The sequence below is a fragment of the Antechinus flavipes genome, chromosome 1, assembly GCF_016432865.1.
Source record: "Antechinus flavipes isolate AdamAnt ecotype Samford, QLD, Australia chromosome 1, AdamAnt_v2, whole genome shotgun sequence".
Classification (NCBI taxonomy): Eukaryota; Metazoa; Chordata; class Mammalia; order Dasyuromorphia; family Dasyuridae; genus Antechinus; species Antechinus flavipes.
This window is the reverse complement of record NC_067398.1, coordinates 669,689,769-669,715,866: the sequence shown is the minus strand read 5'-3', so window position 1 is coordinate 669,715,866 and position 26,098 is coordinate 669,689,769. Positions and strand designations below refer to the sequence as shown.

The following is a 26,098-nucleotide window of genomic DNA, read 5'->3' as shown; positions in this document are numbered from 1 at the left end:
TGCAACATGGATGGAGAGAGGACCGTGAAATGTACAATCTGGATCATCTGAGTTTGAAGGGCCTTGGACCATAGAAGGGCCCTTCCTAGAGTTCCAGGTCCTAGAACATCTGTTCTAGGACAGTGACATCAAGGACTAGAACAATGATGTCTGTTCTCAGCATCACAATGACAGAGGCTTTACAATTTAGCATGGCACTCAAGAATTCCTCCTATAACATATCTGTCAAGTGACATCCACTCTTTGTTTGAAGGCCTTCAAGAAGGGGGGAGAAGCCATCACCTCCTGAGAAGTCCCATTTCACTTTGGGACAGCTCAAAATTTTCAAGTGTTTTTCCTTACATCAAACCTGTGTTTACTTTCCCTTCCCTAGTGACTATCTTCTGCTGGGATTTTTTATTAGCATTTCAGGGAATGGCTTGCTTCAGGATAGATCGGTTTTATTCTTTCAAAACAAAACAAAACAACAACAAAAAGCAAAAGGGCAAAATGCTTAAGCCTTGGAGGAGAATGAGATTGAGAAGTTAAGCTAGATTCCCAAAGTGCTGAAAACTCCGCTGAGCAAGGAGTTAATTCATGTCATTAAACCTGAAGTCTGTGCTCTTTTAACTGTGGTTTGCATGATTGAATTTCTCTTTGAAGGAGCCTCGTTCCCCAGTAAATATTTTCTGGCTGAGTGAATCTCTTAGATATTTAGTTTATAAACAGGATATTAGAACAGGCAAACCCTACAGGATAATTCTGCTGAACTTTATTCTTTATCAGTAAGAGTGTCATCAGAGTTCACTTAAAGGTACAAAAGTTCCTATTGTGGATGCTTAGGTGTAGATTGCTTCCAAAATGAGGAATTTATATGTGATTTTGACTAGGAATCAAATGTGGAATTTTTTTGGAGGAGGAAGGGAAGTAGTGGGAGGAATTTGAACTAAGAAGATTCTACTGTTAGTTTTATTAAGGAGACAAGGGTAAGAGTTGATTTTTAGGTCACCAGCACTGATTGGAACTCTTGCCTTCTTGCTCAAGTATGATCCTGAACACCTGTTTTTGAATGTTAGTTTTCCTCCCACTGGATCTTCTGATAAGCCTGAGGAATTGGGGGCAAAAGGAAGAGAAGGAAAGGGAGAGACAGACACACAGACACAACACGCAGAGGAAGGGGACAGATAGATACTATCTCTTGGGGTTATTGTGAGGATCAAATGAGAGAATGAATGTGAAAGGTTTTGCGAACTGGGTTGCCATACAGGGAGTTTCTACTGAGACAGAAGGCTTGGTTAGAAGGACCTCCAAAGATACCTTTCAAGTCTGAGATTGTGTGATTGAGAGTTCTCTTCTTCGCTAGGTCTCTTGGCAGATGATCTTTTCTCACACTTGACAGAGAAAGTAGAAGCTGTTGGGCATGATTTCCATGGTCTCCTCACTTTCCATCTCAAAATCCCTTGGCATCCATCATTCATTTTCTCCTGCCTTAATCTCTGATGAAGAAGTTGGCTAGTCTCCTCGACTTGTAATTTTGACCTTATTTCCTCTGACACACTGCTCCTGAAATCATTCTTCCTAATCTTTAATTTCTCTGTGCTTTCTATGAGCATGGCACTTCTTCCCATCCTTAAAAATCATTTATTTGACTCTGCTATCTCCTTAAATGATCATCCAGAGTCCCTTTTCCCATGTTTGTGTGGCTTGATATCTCAGTAGATAGAATGCTTGGTTGAAGTTGGACCCTGACTTAGACCAGACTCCAAATCAATTCTCAGAGACTGACTAGCAAAGTGACTCTGGGCCTCAGACTTTTGTGTGCCTCAGTTTCCTTCCTTGTAAAATGAGGATAATAGTAGCACCCACCTCCTAAGATTCTTGGGAAATAAACTAAGGTTGTGTTTGTAAAGTATTTTGCACACCACACATTATATAAATGCTAGGTATGATTATTATCATCATTGTTTATTATTATTTTTAACCAGACTCCTCATAGTATATTCACTTCTTTTTCTTTTTCTTTTTTTTTTTTTTCCAGTGATTTTTTAATCCCTTGCTGTCGGGCTATATAGACCTTATCAGTCAATGGCTGTTTCTAGAACTACTGATAGTCTTTTAATTGCTGTACTCGGTGGACTTTTTTTGTCTTTGTTCTTCCTGACCACTATGTTACATTTGAATATTCATCACTATTCTCCTATGGCTTCTTTCCTCTGTGAATTTTATCTACACCTATTTGATTTCTTCTATCTGTCTGGCTATTACTTCTCACTCTTCTTTACTGGATCATCAACCTAACTGTGGACGTACCCTAAGGCTCTGTTCTGGGTCTTCTCATTCTCTCTCTCTGAGTGATTTCTTCTATCCTTATTGGTTCAGCTTTCATTTCCAAGTAGATGACTCCAGCCTTAGGCTTTCTTAAATTACAGTTCCATATCTTCAACTGCTTATTGGATATTTCTATCGGATGCCCTAGAGGCATCTCAAATTCAACAAGTCCAAAAGAGAGCTTATTATTTTTTTTCCAGCAAACTCACTACTATTCTAAATGTCACCCCTTTATTTTTTTCCGGTGGATAGATAGGGAGCCTGGATCTCTTTCTCATCAGGCTGGAAATACAGTGACCATTCTGGGGCATGTCTCTACTGCTCATTAGCATAGAAGCTTTTATCTCCATTTTCAACCTGGGCCAGTTTGCATCTCCTTAAGCAGACTGATGGACCCCCCACTAGTGGAAGCTCACCATATTGGTACTGGACTCCCAAGCTCAAGCTAGCTGTTAGCCTTACCCTCCTTCAATAGCAGGAGTATTTCCATGCCAGGCTTAGTTTCCTTATTTCAATTAAATGACCCCTTCATCCTTCTAGTCACAAAAGTACACAGTCTTGTAGTCATCCATGACTGTTTTTCACTCAGCCCATATATCCAAAAAGTTGCCAATTGCTGTAGATTGTTACTTCCACAACATCTTTCACAAGATCATAGATCTAGAACCTACAAAGAACCTTAAGAGTTCATCTAATCCAAACCCCTGAGCCTCACCTCCATTGCCAATTACAGATGAGAAAATATGGCCATTGAGTTTCGGTGGCTTGCCCAGGATCACACTTATAGTGATCATCAGGCGTGAATTTTGAATTCAGATTCTTCCATAGCAAATCCAACAGTCTTTTCAATGCTTCATTCTTTTTCCCTTGAAGATTCCCTTCCCTTCTCTCCATTTGCCTGGATCACCATCATTGTTCGGTATCCTCATTGCCTCTTCTTAGACTAATTTACGTCCTTCAAGAATCTCTGGGCTTGGTTTCTTAGTTTTGTCTTTCCCCTCTCCAGTCTGTATATAACTGTCAAATTAATGGTGCTAAAGCTTCACTCTTCTGGTGAAGAAGCTTCAGTGATTCCTTTTTGCCTTGAGGCTAAAATACAGATTTCTCTGCTTTGCCCTTCAGGCTCTGTCCCACCTCTTCAGACTCAATATAGACTAAATGGCTTTCCTCGACTCTGGTCCATCCATGTTTGCCTTCTATCTCGCAAATACTCTACGCTGTAGTTCTGTCTTTGCACAAGCCAAACCCGATTTCTGGATTATACACCTCTGTTGCTTAATTTCTCAGCACAGCCTTGTATAGGAGACCTTTCCCTGTCCCTCAGCTGTTGGTGCCTTCCATTTTCTGTTACTTTCTATCTAATCTATATGTAACTTATATATACTTATTTTTGTACAGGTTTTCCCCACAAAAATGAAAGTTCCTTGAGACAGGGAGTATTTTTTACCTTTTTTCTGTATCCCCCTGCAGTTAGTATATATAGTAATACGGCTCAATAAATGCTTGTTGATTGATTTGTATTTATTGGATATTCTCTTATATGTGAATATTTTATTTCCCTGGATAGAATATCAAGAACTTGGAGAGAAGAAATTGTGCTTTGTCTTTGTGACCCTAGCATAAGGGTTACCTACATATAGTAGGTAGGTGTTTAATAATTGCTTGATTGATTCTGTAACTGACATCTTATGTGATCTTGCCAGGAACAAAGAAATAAAACAGTCCAAATAACGTGAAACATGAACATTTTTCCACTTAATTGTGGGTATTATTGTTATTGGTCCTTCCTTTTTTTTTTTTTTTTTGCCTTATTATGGCAAAAGCTAGGCCCATGGAACATAAACTCTGGTGGGTCCAACCAAATGGAGGAATCTTCATTTATAGCTTTGAAAGGTCTCAGTGATGGGAGTTTTTAGAAGTGAATTACTTATGCTACCTCAGGAAATAATGAATTCTTCTTCCCTTTTGGTCTTCAAATGTTGAATAACCATTTATTGTCAGTGGTGGTGTAGAGAAGAATGGGGTTGAAATCTTTATTTGCCATTCATTACCTGTGTGACTTGACCAAGCCTTTTAACTTCCCTGGGCCTCTGTTTTCTTAGTTGGGCTAACTGATTTAGAGTAGGTTTTTGGGGTTTGAAGTCTGAGGGGCCTCAAGTCCCTACTCTGGCACAGCATTTCATTCCCTGGATCTTAAGTTTCCTCATCAGGAGGATGGGGGCCGAGAGGGATATAGAAAGGGGAGAAACAGAGAGGGGAGATAGAGAAGGAAAAGAAGGGGAGAGAGGGAGAGAGGGGGGAGAAAAGGGAGGGGAGAGAAAGATAGAGACAGATGGAGAGACAGAAGCAGTGTGTGTGTGTGCATGCGCACATGTGTTCCTTTTTGCTCCAGATCTATGATCTAAAAATGAAATTGGTCATCCCTGTGGATCCTTCCAGCTCTTAGTCTAAGATCTTGTGTCGCCTAGTGCTCAGCCCCACACCTCCCTGAGGTGCCCCTGACTTTGATCTGCTCACCCTGAAGCCTGAGCACGGCCCATTTTGTGCTGGCACCCCCGGGTCATCCTCACCCCATCGAGTGCAGTTGCCTCTGCCGGGGGACATTCATGTGGGTCTGCTCTGCTCGTGTGCAGGCCCCCTTGGTGAGGACATGTTCTGCTTCAGGTCCCGAAGCAGAGGTGAGAAGGCTGGAGCCTATTTGGGTCTGCCACCGAAAAAGGACCATGTGCTGTTGAGAACTGGAGACACTGGCCTGGGCTGCTCAGATGCAGTTGCACAAAGCTTCAGTAAAGGGGGGGGCGGATTACTGGAAATGCCGTGGATTTCTTCATTTCATGGTTTAATGTGGGAGTGGAAGCTCTCCTGGTTGGATTTTGTCAGCCAGATGAGTAAGTCACCCTGCCTGACGGCTACATTGACCATTGACTCTGAAGCAGCCTTCCTTTGGAGGCTGAGCCAGCACCTTGTCACACTTGACATGGCTCTGTTTGCTTCGGGCCTGACAGCGTAAGTGAAGGATACTTGTGCTGAGCTTGTCATCTAGATTTCCTAGGGAGCCGCAGCTTTGAACTTCTGTCCAAAAGGTACCACAAACTGTGCCCTTTGACCTGAACTCAAATCAGAATTTTTTTTGTTTTGTTTTTAGTTTACATTCTTTTTTTTTTTTCTTTTCCACTTAAATATAATCTAGTTGAGTGTGGGTGAACTTTTTTGATAACTGCCACTAACTTAACCAAGTCTTCCCTTCTCTGGGCTTCATTTTCTCATCTGCCAATAAAAGAGATTGAATTAGATGATATATGAGGCACCTCTCAGCTGTGACATCCTGTGTTCTGAGATCCTTAAGAGCTCTAAACAGGGCTGCTCCCACCATTTTGCACCTCTATGTCGACAAGAGCCAAGAGAAGGAAACAAAGTTTAGATAAGACTTTAATGGTTTTTACTTTTATAGTGGGAGAAAAGACTGTTGGAGACAGCTCTCATATTTTATATTCTTTTTCTATTCTGAATTCCAAAGGGCCCTTTCACAGTCTTAATGTTGTAAGCTTTAAGGCCTCTCTCAGCTTTGCTTTTGTGTTCTGTGTTCCAAGGCCCCTCTTGGTGCTGACATTCTGGATTTTCTCCTAAGGTCTTCAGCATTCCAGCCACTGTGCCCACTTAATCCCCTGTGAGCTAAATAGGCAGGTATTAATGGTTGTTATGTTAGAGAGCCCACCATTGGGTAGAGAGCAGTGTGGTGTTCCAGAATTGAAAACCTAGGAGGGTTAGTTTGGCCTCCTAATGTTTTCAAATCTTTTACAGTTTATCAGGGAAACCGGTTTCAGGAATTTACAGTTTGCATTAACTAACCTCTATTGGTGGGAGCCTTTTCTCTAAGTCCTCCAGATTATTATTTTGTTTTCAGAGTCAGATGCCTGGATGGCACTTTGCCAGCTTTTTTAGGCCTTTTCTTTAGCAAGCTTGGACCCAGATTAGCTCAGATAAAGTTATCTCTTTCCTCCATAAGTCTTTAGAGTAGGAAATATCTTACTTCCCTTGATAACCCATGCCAGTGCTTCCTGACCTATAGACTAAAATCAAAGAAGATTCTAACTGAAAGGGACCTCTAGGAATGTCTATTCCAATCCTCTGTGGGATGCAAGAATTCTTTCCTTCCTTCCATAAAATCACTGGCCTGTGATCCTTCAGCCTCTGCTTGAGTCTTGGTCACAGAACCTAGAATGTCAGAGCTGTGAGGGACCTTAGAATAGAGAATGTCAGAGTTGGGAAGGACTTCAGGACACAAAGTTAGAGGCATTAGGTGGTAGTGGAGACTTTACTGAACTTTGTGTTCCAAGATCAGTCCTCAATGGCTTGACTATGGGCAATTTAACCTATTTTTCTGAGCTTTAGTTTCTTCATCTGTAAAGTGGGGATAATAATATTTGTAATAGCTTTTTTAAGTGTTACTGTGAGACTAACAAAATAAGATGTGATAGATAACACAAATTTAAAATCCAATACTAGCTCATTCTTGTTATCTTCCCTCTCCCCTCTCTTCATCATATAAATATATATGTAATAAATTTTATATAAATATAGAATATATGTAACATATATATTGTATACATTAGCCATATTTATTAATATAAATGTATTTAGTCCTATTTAGAAGACGATATAAATATAAAATACTTATTTTATTTCAATATTGTGAAAACAAAACTCTGTTCATAATTCAAAAAGAAAAATTATGGCTCCTTTTAATTAAGGAAAAAAAACATTTTTGCCCTGTTGAAATGACTCACTTTCCTTAGTTTGTGTTCATTCTGTATATAATTTTACCTCAGTAATATGCTCAATATGTGTACATTTGTCCCTTTTGATCAAGTTTTGTGCCATTTATTTTCTCATAAGATTATCTTACCTCTGTTTTTTCATTTAGATAGTACAGAGTTATTGCCTGGTTTCCAGTTTTCTAGAGCCTCAACTATTCACAAATCACATTATTGTATATTTTATAGCTTTCCTAGGTCAAATGGCATGCCATTTGATACATTAAAATTTAGACTGTTCTGTATTAATCAAAAACAATCTATCTTTTCTTAAAGGGTATGGTGATGTATTTGAGAAGTGGTGGTGTGGTTCTTCTGATAAAAGAATTACTAGGTTTAGTCCAAGTTCTCCCCCCAGGACTGGGACAGTCAGATTCCCCTGGATCTTGGCAGCTCCTGGTCCATCACTAGTCTGTTTAGGATGGCGTTGTGCTCTTAGGTGACAGCCCTGCTTTAACGATGATTGCGTTGGCAGAAGGCAGAGGGGAATATTTCACGTATGCACTGACAGCCGCCTTGTCTACAGAACCAAATTCCTTGGCCCCATTTAATGAGACATAGTTGAACCTGACTCTGAGGATAAAACGCCCATCTGCAAACTGGGTAAAGGATCTGTCATTCCTAAAAACGTGTAAAGGCTAGAGCCACGCAGGTGAAAGAATACATCTTGTGCTGATGTGGTCATTATTTATAAAAATATAAGTTTTAAAGCTTCCCCTTCTTTCCCCCCACTCTGTCCTCATTTGCTATAAAAACTCCACTACTTCTAATTAAACTCCACTCCCATTAAATCTTCAAGTTATAGCACACTATTGGCCAAGCATTGTTTGAATCTTTGTGGACAATGGGCTAGAGGCTGCCTGTATTTTGGATGCTACTTCCTCATTGCCAAACTCCTCCTTAGAATCATTCAAATAAGTGACAAGGTCTACTGACTGAAGGTCACACCTCATTCTGTTTCTTTCTAAGGAGATGGTGAGAAAGCTGATTCAGATCCACTGAGGCCTGTAACCTCACCCTGTCCAATGTCACCTGTCCAGTATCCACCACCATACTTAGTGCCAGCAAACCCCCGCCCCTCTCCTTTTCATAGGGGAGATACAAGGGTTCAAACTTGGCTCTTTAAGAGAGGGACAGTCATCTCTTACATTCTTTCCAGTTGTTGTATCCAAGGGCTGGGCTACTCTTGGGTGGGCCGTACCATTCTTACAGTGGAAAGAGACTTAGGGAATGATCAAAGTATTCACTGCATCTAATTTATGCTAGGGTGCTATATTCAGTTTGTTCATTAGGTCCAAATCAGAGATCGTGCCGACTTAGTACATCACTAGCTGACTTTGTGGTGGGGAATATGTAGGGATTCTGAGATTGAGATACATGTTTTCTGACATCAAAGGTAACATCTGACACCTTGAGTTTTGAGCGTGGACCAAGCAGGAGTGCCCCCTCCCCTTTTTGACTGTCAATAAGGATGTGCATTTTGTCTCATTAAAATGTAGCCCTGCTCATGCGGCAGCCTCATTCACACTCTCCATTGTACTGATGATCTAACTTGCCCTAAATCCCCCAGTGAATTAGCAATAGACCAGGAAGAAATCCAAACACAGATACTAGTCTGTCCTAGTCACTTCAGTGAGAAAGGAAACCAAGCGCAGAGGAGATAGGCCCAGACTTCTAAATCCTGGACTTCCTGCTTCTGGGCCATCAAGAAGCCAGCCAGAGTCTTTGTTTTCTGAAAGTGATTGCTGAATTTGCCTTTGTTTTTCTCCTAGGACATGGTGCAAATTGAAGAGCAGAGATAGGCACCGTGGTGGCAACCTGGTCCTGGTGGTGTGCCCCAGAGACCGCGCGCAGGAGGACCTTGACTGATGCCCGCAGTGCATCCTGCCATGGACGGGGACTATGCACCACACGACCCCCCGCAGGCAGGAAACATACTGTACAGTCTGCCCCACCTCCAAGGCCCTCTCTGCGGGCCCAGCCTCGAGGTGAGTCAAGTGCCGAGCGCCTCTCTTTGGGAGGCAGCCTGCTTGATCTCGGGCTAGCCATGCAGCCCAGTCTGCACCCGAAAAGGGAGGAAATTGTAGCCTGGGAACGGTCCCTGGCAGTAACCATCGGGTCCTCTCATGACAGGCTTGTGCTGTGGTGCCCTGTGGGTGACTCTGGGCGACTCACTTCTCTTTTCCAGGGCTTGGATTCATTTGGAAAATGGGAAATGGTTGGCCCACCTTCCTCCTGGGGCTGTCAGGAAGAAATGGCTTTAAAAAAAATATACACACACACACATATTTACTTATACACACAAACACACACACACACACACACAATTTGTTTTCCTCAATTATTTGAAAGGACAATTTCTAACATTTAAAAACAAATTTCAGCTCCAAATTTCTCTTCCTTCTGGGGAATTCAAAAACAACAAATGAAATAGCCCTTGCTATGCACAGAGGCGGTGCACGAATGTGTATATGTAGCTGTATATTATGTGTCTGCATGCATGTTTGTGCCCACAAACATTTCTGTGTGCATCTACAAGTCGAAAAGCCGTTGGCCATTTGTGATTCTTTCCTGCCTCACGATCCATTGCTCATTTTATGGTGGCCCTCCTGGTACATATCTCTTGCCTCTGCAGACTACCTGATAGCTTACAAAGGGCTTTGTTTCCTTCTCTTTAAACGCCCCAGAGGGCCATGGGATGCTCCTCTGCTCACTTGGCTCCTCAATGGCCGTCCTGTGCCATTTGTCTTGTAGCATGTGCTGCCTGACGGGGCTGGCCCAGGGGCCCTGTGGACACGGTGCTGGGGCAGTAACAGAAGAAGGCCTGCTTTCTAATCAGGCATCTTGTGGAACAGCATCATAAGTGGCTCCCTCAGAAGAACCGATAGCTCTGCTCTGAGATCACTTTCTTCTTAGGGATGGAGAGCTGGGGTGTGCGACAAGCCTTCCATCAGCTCCTCAGCACAGTTTCCTCTCAGCTGCCTCTCTGAGTTGCCTTCTCAGTGTCCTCCTCTGCACAATGGAAAAAAGATAGCTCATTCTGTCGTCTCTGTTAAAAGACAGTGTCCGGAGGTTCTCCTGTGGCATCTGCTCCTGCTTTTACTCTGGGTGCCACATTGTAGGAGGGACAGTGATCAGAGCCCAGAGGAAACCAACCAGCACGAAGGGGGGCCCCAAATCTACAGATATTTATCCTGAAAAAAGAGAATATTTAAGGAGAGCATGAGAGTTGTCTTCAGACATTTCAAGGCTGTAATGGAGAAAAGGGATGATGAAATATATTCTTTTTTTTTTAAATTTTATTTTATTTAATAATAACTTTATATTGACAGAATCCATGCCAGGGTAATTTTTTTTACAACATTATCCCTTGCACTCGCTTCTGTTCCGATTTTTCTCCGCCCGCCCTCCCTGCACCCCCTCCCCCAGATGACAAGCAGTCCTATATATGTTAGATATGTCATAGTATATCCTAGATACAATATATGTTTGCAGAACTGAACAGTTCTCTTGTTGCACAGGGAGAATTGGATTCAGAAGGTAAAAATAACCCGGGAAGAAAAGCAAAAATGCAAGTAGTTCACATTCGTTTCCCAGTGTCCTTTCTTTGGATGTAGCTGCTTCTGTCCATCATTTATCAATTGAAAGTGAATTAGCTCTCTTTATCGAAGAGATCCACTTCCATCAGAATACATCCTCAAACAGTATCATTGTTGAGGTATATAATGATCTCCTGGTTCTGCTCATCTCACTTAGCATCAGTCCATGTAGGTCTCACCAGTCCTCTCTGTATTCATCCTGCTGGTCATTTCTTACAGTACTATAATATTCCATAACATTCATATACCACAATTTACCCAGCCATTCTCCAGTTGATGGGCATCCATTCATTTTCCAGTTTCTAGCCACTACAAACAGGGCTGCCACAAACATTTTGGCACATACAGGTCCCTTTCCCTTCTTTAGTATTTTTTTGGGATATAAGCCCAATAGAAACACTGCTGGATCAAAGGGTATGCACAGTTTGATAACTTTTTGGGCATAATTCCAGATTGCTCTCCAGAATGGTTGGATTCGTTCACAACTCCACCAGCAATGTATCAGTGTCCCAGTTTTCCCGCATCCCCTCCAACATTCATCATTATTTTTTCCTGTCGTCTTAGCCAATCTGACAGATGTGTAGTGGTATCTCAGAGTTGTCTTAATTTGCATTTCTCTGATCAATAATGATTTGGAACACTCTTTCATATGAGTGGTAATAGTTTCAATTGATGAAATATATTCTTGACCTCAGGGGGCAGAACTGGAGCAATGAGTCAAAGCTACAGACAGGGAAACTGAGGTTTGATAGAAGTGATTGCATTCAGACACGCAGCTGCTGCATCACATTTTGATTAAAATGAGCTTGGAGTCCACTGAAACCTTCTGATCATTTTCAATGCTCTACTTGCATTTTAGTCCTTGTCTCTGTTTTGGTATCTGAGAGGACAGTTTTGTGCATACAAGTGTAAGACTTTACGTTAATTCCTATTAAGTTTCATCTTCATAAATTTGGCCCAATGTTTTAGGCTGTTGAAATCTCGTTGGATCCTGATTCTGCCATCTTGTACATTAACTCTCTTTCCTCCCTTTTTTTTGCCACTTGGTATTTAGTTAAGGTGCCATCTCTGCCTTTATTCATGTTATTGCTAACAAATACTCACAAAGGGCTTGGCTTAGATCTCTGGGGTATTCAGTTCATTGGAGGTTTTCTTTCAAAGAGTCACAGAGCCCATTCATGACTTTCTTGGGATCTGACCACTCAGCTTTCACTCATTTAATTGGACTCTCACCTCGACATCATTTTCCATGAAAAAAGTGTTAAAATCTTTGTTAGAGACAGGGAGAGGAGGAAAGGGGAAGAGGGGGGAAAAGGGAAGAAGGAGACAGAGAGAGAAAAGGGAGAGGGGGAAAAGGAAAAAAGGGAGAGAGGAAAAGTGGAGAGGGGAAGAAAGAGGGGGAGAGGGGAGGAGGGAAACATGGGGTCAGCAGCTTTGTCTCTGTTGTTTGTGTTCATTCTCCTTTCCAACCCTTCTCTGATCTTACTGGATCCTCTAATGTCACTCTGAAACCCCTTTTTGTTACTTGCCCTTGTTCCCTCGCCACCATCTTAAAGAGATGGAACTCCACTATCTGCTGTTACTCTTATCATCTTCTCCCCCTGCTCTTTTTAAAATCTAAGTTGTTGGGGAACTTCCTCATGCGACTGCAACATTTATTCCTCCTTCTTATCATAATTGTTCCTCTTTAGAATTATATTTTGGGAAGCATCCCATCTCTCCTGGTCTGACATTCTCTTTGGAATTGCAGGCCCCCACCAACTTCCCTGACTTTCCTCTGAGCTTTTTAAATCTCCTTAAGGTAAGAGTACTGCTTATGGTAAGATGGCCACCCAGCTCTGCTCCTATCCTATTACCTGTTCTAATATGGAGCACTCATTTGGCTGTTTGACTCCCCTTTCCCCTTTTCTGTCCCAGCAATCAGCTCTTTCCTGATGGTAAAATTCAGGTTGAGAGCAGCTGTTAGACTCATTAATTCCTCAAATCTTCTGAAGGTTGGAATGATCATTAAAGCAAGTCAGGAAATTATTAGCTGCCCTGTTTTTGTCAGAGAGAGCTCCAGCAGATGTCTGGATGATACACTAGTGAATTTATCACTTTATAATTTTATAAGATATAGAACTGGAAAGGACTTAGTGTTCATCTGTACTAGACCTCATTTTATGGGTAGGCAATGTGAAGCCTGGGTAGGGATGGTGACTTAGAATCTTACAGGCATTTAAGCAGCAGCTCAAGAATTCATATCCAAGTCTCAAATCTAGATCCAGTTTTCCATCTGCTAAATCAGGCTGAGCCTCATTTTTGGGGTGGTTGTTGCATATTCATCTTTCTACTGCAGGTGAGTCTTATAGTTTGTGGGTGCAAAGTCTCCTCCTAATTTCAGTGAGCCACCTGACCCATAAAGCTGACAGAGCTTTATGCCCTGCTGTGATTCAGAGCTGGCAGTCCATGAATATCCATTCTCGATGGCATGTGTGATCCTGGAAAACTGGGGGATCCCTAGCCCCATGACAGAGAGAACAGAGGCTATAGCCAAGCCTTTCATTGTCTAGAGGAGAAAGCCATAGATGGAAGAGGTGCTGACTTCATCAAGTTATTTAGTAAGGGACAAAGAGCATTTGAATACAAATCTCACAACACCTGTTCTTGGGAACAGTATCGAAATAGAGTGCCTTATGTACCTTATCATATTTGAGCCTCCCAGCTATTCTGGGAGGCTGGTGCTGCAGCTCGTGTCCCCTTTTTATGGAAACTTGAGACTTAGAGAAAAATGTTTTGACCAGAGACATGCAGATATCTGTGTAACATTATTCATATTAATTGATCCTAGTGATTGATCTTTTTAGAGTACTTTAATAATAGTAGTTATTATGATTCTTTAGTAAGCATAAGAAGACTTTCAAAGTATTTTTTAAAAATCTATAGAAGCATGTGAGGTATGTAAAGCCAGCATTATTTTCCCCTTCCCCATTGACAGCATAGGAAAATAGTCTGCAAGAGAAGAAATGAGTCACGCTGCTTCCATAAGAGTCTGAGGTAGGATGCTATGGTTGGGATCTCTCCCACACAACTCATAACTTTCAGCACCGTATTGGGGAAGATTTTTAGCATCTTTTTTAACTGCTATCTTCTTTTTATATCATCTTGATTTCTGAATCTTTCCTTCCCTTTGCTCAATCCAGTGAGCCATTCTTTGTATCAGAAATTTTTTAAAAAGGAGGGGGGAAAGCAACTTAGCAAAACTGGCCAACACTTCAGCTATGTGAGAGTATGTGCAGTATTGCATATCCCTTCTGCAAGGTGGCAAGACGGGAAAAGGGATGCTAGTGGAAAGCACTGACTTTTTCAGTATAGACGCTTAGGTTTAAAGCTAGGTTCTGCCACTGCTAGGCTTCTGAAATTGAACAAGCTGTGGGACCTCTCCTGCCTTAACTTTCCCATCTGCAAAATGGGCATTGTACACATTGCTCTGTTTATTTCAGAATGTGTTTGTGAGTAGATATGACTGTGTAAGTGCTTTGTAATTTGTAAAGTGCTATGTGAATATAGATTATTAATGATGGCAATTTAGTTTTTTTTAATATAAAATCCCCTTTAAAGCTCTGGGCTCTCTTTTGTATCAACCATATGCACAGGCTTTAATTCATTTCTTCATGTTTCTTTGTGAAGAACTGAAGCACTTTGGAGATAACATGATTTTGTCTTCTGTACAGGTAAGTCTGTGACACAGCTTACTTAGGGCAAGGAAGCAGCCTTCGAGTCAGAATTTAGAATCTGAGTTCAGATCCCAGCCAAGATTTACTCTCTTTGTGCTTCTTGGCAACCATGTCCCCAAGGAAGGCATAAAAGAGAATCGGACCTTTCAGAAGCAATGAGAAAATAATGGTCAAGTTAATTACTCAGCAAACATTTATTAGCCATCTCTTCAGCGTCTAGAACTGTGCCAAGTCATGGGGCTCTAAAGAAAGGCAGAAGCCAGGCCCTACCTTGAGGAGCTTCCAGTCTGTGAGGGGAGACAGCGTGCTAGCAATTACGCACAAACAAGCTGAGGATAGAAAAGGCTGGAGCTGGTCACGCAGGGGAGACCTCTGGGAGAAAGCGGGGAATCCAAGGGCCAGAGATGAGTAAGTGTGTTCCAGATGGAAGAGGGAGGGCTAATTTAATTTTATTTTCCATCAGTAAGTTATAGTGGAGCCTTTCAGATTTTGTGGGGCCGTTGCCACATGTACAAGTGAGTTGTGAATGGTCTTTTCCTAGCTCATGCATTTTGGAGTATGCCCTAATCAATGTCCTAGCAGCTCACAGTTGCAGAAGCTTAGTGACCTCTCTTCATGGTCCCTAACTCAGCAGTGACTGCACTCTGTACCAGCCCCAGACAGGCTTCACTCCGTGCTTTTCCCATGTTTCTCTTTTGGCCCTTGGGATGGGGGATTTGAAATAGATAATTGAAATTTCTTTTCATCTTAGACATTCTATGTTCTAATTTCCTCCAAGTTCTGATAGTCTATTTTTAAGGTCCCTTTTAGCTTGATCTTTGTTATGTTTTTAATGTATTTCTTTTACAATTTGTTAAGACATAGACAGATAACAACAAACTTGAATTTTCATTAGCCAAGATGAGCAGAGAGAAGATTGATTGTATATAAAATCACAAATCTCTGTTCTATACAGTTTTTTTTTAAAGTATATAGTAAATTGAACACTCATATTGCCCTGCTTTTTTGATCTCCTTCTGAACCTCCTGCTAGTTTTCTCAATATATTCTAAAATGTTTCATTAATACTCTTTTCTTTCCTTCCTTTTTTTTGGGTGGGGTGGGGTGGGGAGATATCACTATTAGTACCTCTTCTGTTTATCCCTAAAAATTCCCCCCAACCCAAATTAAAATTCTTTTAACAATTATTGTTAAGCAAGGAAATAAACAAAAACCACACATTGACCTTTGTTTGAAAATATTAGACTTTTTCTGTTACTATAGTCCTGTCACCTTTCTGCTAAAAGATGAAAAGCATGCTTTATCATTAGCCTTCTGGAGTTATAATTGTCATTGCATTGAACAGAGTTCTGAAGGCTTTCCAAGTTATTTGTCTTAAAGCATAATAGTCATTATATAAATTGTTCTGGCACTTTTCTCTCATATTAGGTCATATAAGTCTTCCAGGTATCATCAAATCTGTCTCTTTCATGACTTTTTACAGTGCAATAATATTTAATTATATTTCTATGTCACAACTCAGCTATTCCCCAATTGATAGGTACCCCTTTTGTTTCCAGTTTTTTGTCACTATAAAAAGTGCTATTATAAATATTTCTGTGCTCCTAGCAGCAGGGCTTGGCACATAGCTAAGTGCTTAATAAATGCTTCATAACTATATGGGTCCTTTCACTTGGTCTTTGATCTTTTTGTGGTACCACTTTAGTGGTAGTATCACTGGGACAGTTCTCACAGTGTATAGCACTGTGCACAGTTCAGTGATGTGTGGGGAAGCAAAATTCTAAATCATTCTTCTGAATGACTGCACCAGTTCACACTTCCACCCACCGTGCATTAGGGTGCCGGCCTCTCACAGCCTCTCCAGCCAACAGTTGTCATTTTTCTTTTTTGGTGCCAAGTAGAACCTCAGACTTGCTCTTATTAATGACTTTTTAATATATCTTTATATAATTATTGTTAATTTGCATTTCTTCATATGAGAACTGTATGTTAATATCCTTTAACCATTTATCAATTGAGGAATATCTCTTCTTCTAATATATTTGGATCAATTCAACATATATTATGGATATGAGCCTTTTTTTCCTAGAGAAATTTACTACAAAGATTTTTTTCCCCCCAGTTGCTTGTTTGCCTTCTAGTCTAACTGCATTGATATTATTTGTGTAGAAACTTTTCAATTTTTATGTAGTCAAAACTGTTCCCTTTCTCTTCTGTGATCATCTCTGTACCTTATTTGGTCAAGAATTCTTTCCTTACTCATTATTGTGAAGGATATTGCCTTTTCTTCTCCTTTGCTAGTTTACAATCCAACTTTTATATTCAGGCCATATATTAATTTGGAGCTCATTTTGTCATAAGCTGTGTAAGATGTTCAAATAGACATGAATCCTTTCTGTCAGTTATTGACTTGGAAAACTATGAATTAATGTCTGTATTGTATTTTTATTTCTTTTGTCAAACATTTTCAAATTATATTTTAATCTAGCTGGGGAGTTTTGCTGATAAAATCTCCAGTCTAAATCTAAGACCTGCCAAATTCTGAACTGTCTTCTTAAATCCTCTCTAAAGGCTCTGATATTCAGTGTTCTAAGATCCCTTTTCACTCTGACATCATATTTTCCACAGGGATTGGGGTATTTTATTTCATAGAGTACAGCCTACATGTAAGGTTCAAAAATGTGTATTGAAATGAGTGGTCAGATAATATTTTAGCAGCTCTCCCTTCCCCCCTTTCAAAAACTTGACTGAAAAGAAAGTAGGAAAAAGGAATGACCAACTGACCCCCAAATCATTTTTAATTTTTGGGTCACTTTGATTTTAGTCTAACAGACCCCCATTTAAGTGTTCCTGGTGCAGAGGGCTGGAGTTTTATGGAAAAATATCCCTTTTGTCAGGGCTCTTATATATTTGCTGGGGGAAAACTCTAAGAACTGAGATGAATACATAAGAAATTCTATATGTGCGGAGCGACTGGCAGAGTGCTTGAAGGGAATAATATGAAATCAGACTAGAAGGTAAGTTAAAGCTTACTTCCTTGCCTTTATTAGGCACTTAAATGTTTGTTGTATTGGATTGGGTTTTGGAGAGCTTTAATTGACAGGCTGAGGGTTTTTGCAGTTTTTCTCCTGAATCTATTAGTATTTACCTAATATGTTGTCATGGATAAGGAAAGGAACTCATTATTCCTCACTGAATCACTGGGGATATGATTAGTCAACTCGATAAGCAGTATTTACTGTAAATCATATGTGTGTTTCTTTGCTGGAGTTCAGAGGGCTATTTATCAATAGGACTGTGGGCCCATCTGACAGAGAGATCAATCTCCCTTTCCTGAGGGTGATTTACTGAACAGGTCTGAAGTTTTCAGCCTGTGTCAAAGAGAGATGCAGGTTGGGTTATGATTCTTCTCTAACAGTTTCTTAGTGAAATATAATTGAATGATTAGAACTGAGAGGAATAAGGATGCCAGCTCTACCAGGAAGCAGACTTTTCTAGGGGTTAACCTGCGAAGGCTGGGGATTTCTTTTGACCTCATCTATAAAGTGGAGCCAAAGAGAGATTCCAGATCTGACAGGAGCTTGAGAAGGAATTTGGGGAAGTTGGTAAAATTTTGTGGCAAGATATTAGTCATTTAATGCTTCCAAAATGATCAATGTATCAGTCAGCGAGGAGTTTTTGGGTACAGACTCTGTACTCAGCTTTGATGACAGTATCTAAATATAAATATGGAATCAAGGTATTGAGAACTTCATTGCTGCTGTTATTTAGTGGAATTATTCAAGTGGAGGCTGGGTGAGTACTTGTTGGGAAAGTTGTAGGTAGAATTCGTGATTTACACAAGCATTGAACTTGAGCTCCCTAAGTAAAGTCCCTTTCAGTTCTAAAATTCATGGGTTCCAAAAATATGTTCCCTACCCTTAAGGAGCTGATGAGAAAAGATTCCTGAGACAATTTATAGTTCAATATAATATAATGCATTTAAAATTATTAAGTACCTACTATGTGCCAGGTACTGTTTTTTTAAAGCCAAGATTGTTTATTAATTTTTTTAAACAGGCAGTTTGCCTGTGGCATGAAGCACTTATATAGTGAAATAATCTATTCAATAAAACAACATTTCTTAGAATATTCTGTATATTTTCAGGTCCTTTTCTGTTGTGGTATCTATTCTGTTTTCTCATGTCTCTTCCAGTTCTTATATTTCATATTTTGGGTTTTCTTGATTGTCTGAGTTGGGGGCGGGTCTCATCTTTGTTATCACCTATGAATATCTTTTAATGGTTTATGTGCTTTATGTGAGGTCATATCCGTCACAACTGTCCAAATTAGGACTGATCTCTTCTTCCTCTGAGCTCCCATACCACTGTAACTTTCTAATAGGTCAATCATATTCTCCTTTTAAACATCTTTGGTTTGAATGTCTACCACTAAACTCTGAGCTCTTGTATCTAAGAGAAGCAAAATTCTGGTATCTTGTTCATTATTTGTACTCAACATAGGGTTAAAAAGAATAGGCTCATAAGAAATGGTCATTTAATGAATGAATGTCAGTGAATTAAAGAGATTGATTTCAAATTAATAGTGAAGGAAGGCTTGTGAGGAAGCTACAAGGAAGCAGATTTTATGTTTGTGGAAGAAATAGCTTTCTAGAGCTCTGAGCTGTCTAGCATTGGAATGAATCCCCTCATAGGGTGAGGGTTCCTGGTACTGGGAGTGGTTTTTTGTTAGGGATTTCAGGCATTGGGTTGGAGGCTGCCCTAAGTCATTACTGAAGTTCCTCCCAGGCCAGAGAGTCTGTATTTGCACCTTGCCCCTATGCTCTCATCTCTAATCTCCTAACACAATTAGCTTTGTTGTCTGTTGAATCAGGTTGATACCTTAAATTTCCACTGAAGATCTAACTCTTGGTTTTGCTGTATTTTCAGAACTCGATGCTGCATTATTCTTGGTGGAATACTTATGCCTATTCATCCGCATCTTACCCATCCTTGACCAGTGAAAACCAGTAAGTGCCCTTCTCCTCTGGACCTGTCCTTGCTTTCCTTGGTTTGTTTGTTGCCGGCCCACACCATTGAGCAGGCACATAGTTCACTACCTGATGGGAATGAAACAGAAATATCCTGTTGTAGCATTCTACAAACTCTTCTGTGTTGGAATAATAATGGCCCTTGGAGAAGAGGCCGGAAATGGAGGTTTCTCCAACTTCATGTTCTTAAACTGGGTCTAAAAATAGATCTTATTGTGGTAGGCATTTAAATTACTAAATGGAATTTGGAAGTCATGCATTGTGGGTGACAGTAGAAATTCATAGATTGTAGAGCTGTTAAGAACCACAATTATCATCTAGTCACAGAATTTCATTTGCAAGGGACTCTGAGGCCATCTTAACTAGCTTCTTCCTTTTGGACTATTAGACTCAGAATCATAAGGGTCCTGGGCTTAACTTCTCTCTCTTCTTCTGGCTGTGTGGTCACGGGCAATAACTTTCCCAACTCCCCTACTGTAAAATAGAGACCTTAGGGGAAAGGAGGGCATCAGTATTTATATAGCACTGACCATGTTAGGCACTCTGCTAAGCGCTTTATCTCATTGGAGCCTCACAACCACTCTGGGAGGTCGGTTATTATACCCATTTTGTGACTGAAGTAAACATAGCCAGGTAGAGGCAAGGTGGTTTGCCCAGGTCATACACCTAATTGGTGTTGAACTTGGGTCTTCCTGACTCCAGGTGGGATGTTTTGTGCACCATGGTGCCTCCAAGCTGCCTTAGACTTAGAACCATGAGAGAGCTTGAAAGTAGTATCTGTCTCACAAGGTTGCGTGAATCTCATGGAATAATGGACATCTTGGAAATTCTCCTAAAATATAATTGTCGCCACAAAGATTAATTCCCCAAGTCCCAGAGAAGAGAAGTTCCTTCCCTGGACATTCACACTGAGGTGGCAATAGGAGTTGGGAAGACAGCTCAGGTCTCCGGAGTCCTGGAATGCTTTTTATAGTGGGATCAGAAGGGAGCACAACTCTGTGGACCTCTGAAGCAGACTTCTCTAGTCTGCGGACATACATACATGTGTGAGCCCTTTATGATGAAAGGGCAGCTCATTGAGAAAGTAAATGACAGTACAAGAGCTAGAAAGTGTTATAAATGAAGGCTTCTTAAACTGTGGGTTGTGTAAATTGAATGGGAGATTGTAAAAAATTTGGCCACAGTAAAAGGTATCAGATACTCTGCCAAGATTTAATTCTTTTTTTTTAATTTAATTTTATTTAATAATAACTTTATATTGACAGAATCCATGCCAGGGTAATTTTTTTACAACATTATCCTTTGCACTTGCTTCTGTTCCGATTTTTCCCCTCCCTTCACCCCCTCCCCTAGATGGCAAGCAGTCCTATATATGTTAGATATGTTGCAGTATATCCTAGATACAATATATGTGTGCAGAACCGAACAGTTCTCTTGTTACACAGGGAGAATTGGATTCAGAAGGTAAAAATAACCCAGGAAGAAAAACAAAAATGCAAATAGTTCACATTTGTTTCCCCAGTGTTCTTTCTTTGGATGTAGCCGCTTCTGTCCATCATTTATCAATTGAAACTCGGTTAGGTCTCTTTGTCAAAGAAATCCACGTCCATCAGAATACATCCTTATACAATATTGTTGTCCAAGTGTATAATGATCTCCTGGTTCTGCTCATTTCACTTAGCATCAGTTCATGTAAGTCTCTCCAAGCCTCTCTGTATTCATCCTGCTGGTCATTTCTTTTTCTTTTTTTTTTAATGTTTTCTTTTATTTTATAATAACTTTATATTGACAGAATCCATGCCAGGGTAGTTTTTTTTTACAACATTATCCCTTGCACTCGCTTCTGTTCCGATTTTTCCCTTCCCTCCCTCCACCCCCTCCCCTAGATGGCAAGCAGTCCTATATATGTTAGATATGTTGCAGTATATCCTAGATACAATATGTTTGCAGAACTGAGCGTTCTCTTGTTGCACAGGGAGAATTGGATTCAGAAGGTAAAAACAACTCGGAAAGAAAAACAAAAATGCAAATAGTTCACATTTGTTTCCCAGTGTTCTTTCTTTGGGTGTAGCTGCTTCTGTCCATCATTTATCAATTGAAACTGAGTCTTTGTCAAAGAAATCTACTTCCATCAGAGTACATCCTCATACAATATCATTGTCGAAGTGTAAAGTGATCTCCTGGTTCTGCTCATTTCACTTAGCATCAGTTCATGTAAGTCTCTCCAAGCCTCTCTGGATTCATCCTGCTGGTCATTTCTTACAGAACAATAATATTCCATAACATTCATATACCACAATTTACCCAGCCATTCTCCAGTTGATGGGCATCCACAAGATTTAATTCTTTATGTAAAAATAAACAACCCCAGATATCTCATTGCATGCAAATTTATTTTCATCTTTAATAAACGATAAAATTATATATGCACCAAAATTGTTTTGAAATAAATTTCTTTATGATGTATTATCAGTAAATGTTTGATTTGTATCTGTATACCCAGGGTTATGTAAAACTTTCTCTGGTAAAAAGGGATTGAAAGTGAAGAAAGTTTAAGAAGTCCTGCTATAGATGATAAATTAAATTTTTTCCCAGGGCATTCTGAGAAAATCCTGAAAGGGTAATTGAGAGAATGGCTGCTATTCAACTCAGTTCCACAAAAACTTGTTTAGCGTATTGTTACTAGGTACCATGGTGATTGTTAGAGGAAAATATAAAATAAGACATGATCTTTTTTTTGAAAGGAAAATCTAGCCCAGTAAGGCATGTGTATAGAAGGAGAATCAGTTGGGAGAGAGAGGGAAAAAAAAACCCTGATTTAGAGTCACTACTTATATTTGAATTCCAGACCTTACTTGTCAGTGGAAACTTGGTCAAGTTCTTTGCGCTCCCTGAATCCATCAAATGAGGGGGTTAGAATGGAAAAGTGCCAAGGCCCTCCTCAGCAGTGAGCTTTAGGAATCTATGAGACGATCAAGTTGTGATTTCATCGGTTTGGATATATCAGTCCAGCCACAGAGGTGTGAATGCACCTTTGGGTGCATTTGGGGACTTGACTTAGCTGGACAGATGCTTCAAAAGCAAAGTGTCAGCTGATAATTGTTTTCTTTACTGATCATTTCATACTTCCAGAGATGGAGGAACCAATGAGAGGAGCATTCTACTGGATACATTTTTCTCCATCAAAAAAACACTTCTAGTTGGAATGGAAATGCTAGGAACTTTGGGAGAAAATAACCATTTCATCATAGAATTTGTGATAGAGTTGAGGAAAGCCAAATACAGGCTGATAGCATCCTAAATTTGGGGGGAGCAGATTTCAAAGCATTCAATGAAAGGATTGCTATGACCTCATAGAATTGTAAAGGGAAATTGTAAAGGGGAAAAAAGTCAGTCCATGAGGGATGTAAACGGAAAAAATAGTCATTCTAAAGAGATGAAAAGATGGAAAAGAGATTAGATTTGACTGCACAGAGAAGTTACCAACTAACTTAGATTTTAAAAAGACAAGGGCAGGCAACAGATGCTAAATGCTAGAACCTAGCACAATTGCTTAAGATGTGTCAGGAGAACTGATTCTCAGAGTGATCTAAGATGAGCAGAGACAAGGAAGGATCACAAAAGAGGTGGTTTTTTTTTTTTTTTTAATTTTGAAGCTATATTTAGAGAAATAGTATCAGAGAGAGAGGATTTCTGCTTGGGACAGTGGAATGATATTAAAACATTAGCTGCTCCACTCGTCCTTTTCTTTTATTTTCTTTCTCCAGGACAGTGTTCTTTGGGTTAATAATGTTGAAACAGAATTGGTATGGAGGGAGTTGTGAGAGAGAAGTAAGGATGTCTGTCATAAGAAAGCACTTCTCTGCCCTTTTAGTTTACAAAGCCAGACCCAGATGAGTTCCTTCTTAAAGTTCTGAGAGAACTTAAGAGATGCGATTGATAACTGAGCTCTTGTCTTTGAAAGATTCTAGAAAACAGGAGAGGTACCCCCCAATTCAGGAAGAACAGATATTATCCCATTTCCCCCCCCCAAATTATGGAAGTAATCTTGATTTCAGTCCCTGGCAAAATTTTAGAATGTATTTTAAAAGTTGGTTAGCATCTAGTAAAGGAATTTGTGAATCCCAGACCTTCAAAGTGATTAAATTAGAAAGCAGATCTTACTCAGACTGATGCTACTTCTTATTTTGGCACATTACTGTACTCAGTAGATCAGGGAAATTAGCAAAGCATGTGGTAGACTCTAGTGACATTTGTGTGGTTGAGATGGCGGTGCGACAACTGGACGACAGCATGATGCTTCCACACCAGCTTGGAAAGGACTCTGCCACGGTGTGCCCCAGGCAGGGGACAGGACTAAAGGAAGAGGTGGATGGCAGAGATTCCCAAAGGGTTCCACAGGCTCTGGAACCGTGGGCCCGTTCCGGGGGAGGTGTGGGAGGGGCTGCGTGCAGAGCATAGACCTGAAGTCAGGAAGGCACGAGTTCCAAGCCTGCCTTGGATGCAGCATCTGTGGAGCCCTGTCCTTAACCTTTTTTCCATCTCTGCCAGGGGAGGAGCTGTGTTGGGGAACTAGATGCAAGGTGCAAGTTGTATTCAGTCCCATGTACTAGAAGAAGGCACATGTTAACACAGACTCTCAGACTTCAGATAAGAAATCGGACCTTGGAGGGCGGCTTGTTCCAGACCGGACAGCACCTTTGAGCCAGGTCTGACAAGAGGCTGTGTTCTGTGCATTGCACCTCCCTTGATCTTCTCTGGGGATAAGGCAGGAAATGTGGCCATAACTCACATTGACTGTGTTGGCTTGCTGTAGGGAAGTGTGTTTTATCTTGATGGGGAGGAAGAATTAGGGGTGCAGAGATATAATCATGCTTCAAGGAAATAGCCCAGGGAAGTATTTTTTTTTAATGCACAGGAGAGAACAAAAGGAAATGTAGATGAAAAAGAGAAGCAGGGAAGCTTTTTGAACTATTTTTACAAGCATGAAAATAAAAACACTCCAAACTGGGTGGGAATGAGATTCACTGTTTCAATCAAAATACTCCTCTCCTTCCCCCCCCCCCCCCCCCTTATGTTTCCATTGTACGCTCAGGTTTTTAAGGCTATTGTTGTCAGGTATTATGGGGCAACATTCTCTCTGACATTGCCTATTTCTGAGGCTGTCTCAGGCATTATTTTGAATGGGTTATTTTCAGAGCCTTCGTTCCCCACCCCCACCCCCCCTCCCCCACCCCGCTCCCAAAAAAAGCTCAGTGATAAGTACAATTATGAAAGTACCTGGTGGATGCTGTTAACCTCCCTTTCCCTGCATGAACTCAGCTTTGAAGTGGGGAGGTCTCCCCCAGCTCTGGGCTTTCATTTCTTTCTGGTAGGAAAGTAAGCATTTGAGCTGCCCTTTGAATGCTCCCTGGGAGAACTCTTTGGGGAATGAGGTATATAGATCTTACCTTTCTGAACCCCAAACGGATGTGCCCTGGGCCAGCTGTCAAGTCAATACCACAAAGAACTTCTAAAGAGAATTCCTCTCCTTATTCCCAACATCTGGCTGCCTAGTGCCAGTCACCGAGGGTGGAAACCTCATTATGCTATGGAACTCTTCCCAATGCTTCAATTGTGGGATTTAATGCTGGAAGGAACCTTAGTCCTTATGTAGGTCAACTCTCTCAAGGCAAATAGGTAATTCAGTGGCTAGAGTCCCTGGCCTGGAGTCAGGAATACCAGAGTTCAAATCCAGGCTCAGACACTTACTAGGTGTGAGACCCAGCATGTCACTTAACTTCTGTCTCAGTTTCCCAGCTGTAAAATAGGGATCATAACCTCTCTCCCGGGTTGTTGTAAGGCTCAAATAAGGGCTCAGCATACTGCCTGGCACATAAGAGGCACTATATAAATCTTAGCTATTGTTGTTCTCTTCCTCCTCCTCCCTCTCCCTCCCCTCTGCAGATCAGTGTCTTACCTGAACTGACATGAAGAGTTTGTAGCAGCACCAACACCTGAATTCAGCTTCTCTGTCTACACTGAGATCTGGTTCTCTTCTGGGATGCTGGGCTTTGTAGTAAATTCTCTTTGATTCACCCTTCCCAGCATCTTTTACATCAGTCTTTCTCTTTCTGCCCCCAAATCCACTGCTCTAGTTCAGGCTTTATTGCCACTTGCCCAGTGGGCAGCAGTGATCCGCTCATTGGTTTTTAGGTCTCCAGGCCCTTCCCCTTTCATTGTCTGATCAGTTACTGCTTTGCCCCAAACTCTTCCCAAGCTCCTCAGTGTCTCCAAGATCACTGCTAAATTCCTTCATCTGACCTCTCTTTCTTGCCTCGTGTCTTGTGACCCCTTTCTTTGCTCTGGCCTAACGGAATGCTTTTTGGTTCTTGTCCCCCCATTTTTCAGGCTTTTCCCTTTTATGCCCTTCTGACCCTTCTCTTGGGTGCTAAAACACCATTTTGCTTTATATTTATTTGTGAACGTGATTTGCCCTCTTTTGGACTGTGAGCTCCATGAGGGAAAAGAGTGAGTCTAATTTTAGTTTTGTGCTAGGCATGCAATAGATATTTAATTCTTATTAGTAGAATTGAATTGAAAATGATTTTAATTGGTTTCTCTATAGAGTTTCTCTTGCTTTTGCTGAGCCTTC

General features: G+C 40.8%; 1 protein-coding gene across 4 annotated transcripts in view; it reads left to right on the top strand.

Annotated features, from left to right (window-relative positions):
* Window positions 1–26,098, top strand: part of SBNO2 (strawberry notch homolog 2) — a 207,864-nt gene that overhangs the window by 55,711 nt on the left and 126,055 nt on the right. For all 4 annotated transcript variants that reach the window (XM_051972158.1, XM_051972157.1, XM_051972156.1 and 1 more), the window contains exons 2-3: window positions 8,894–9,109; window positions 19,364–19,443. In XM_051972158.1, the coding sequence (XP_051828118.1) occupies window positions 8,990–9,109; window positions 19,364–19,443 (200 nt within the window). In that variant the 5' untranslated portion in view covers window positions 8,894–8,989. The remainder of the gene's footprint in view (window positions 1–8,893; window positions 9,110–19,363; window positions 19,444–26,098) is intronic.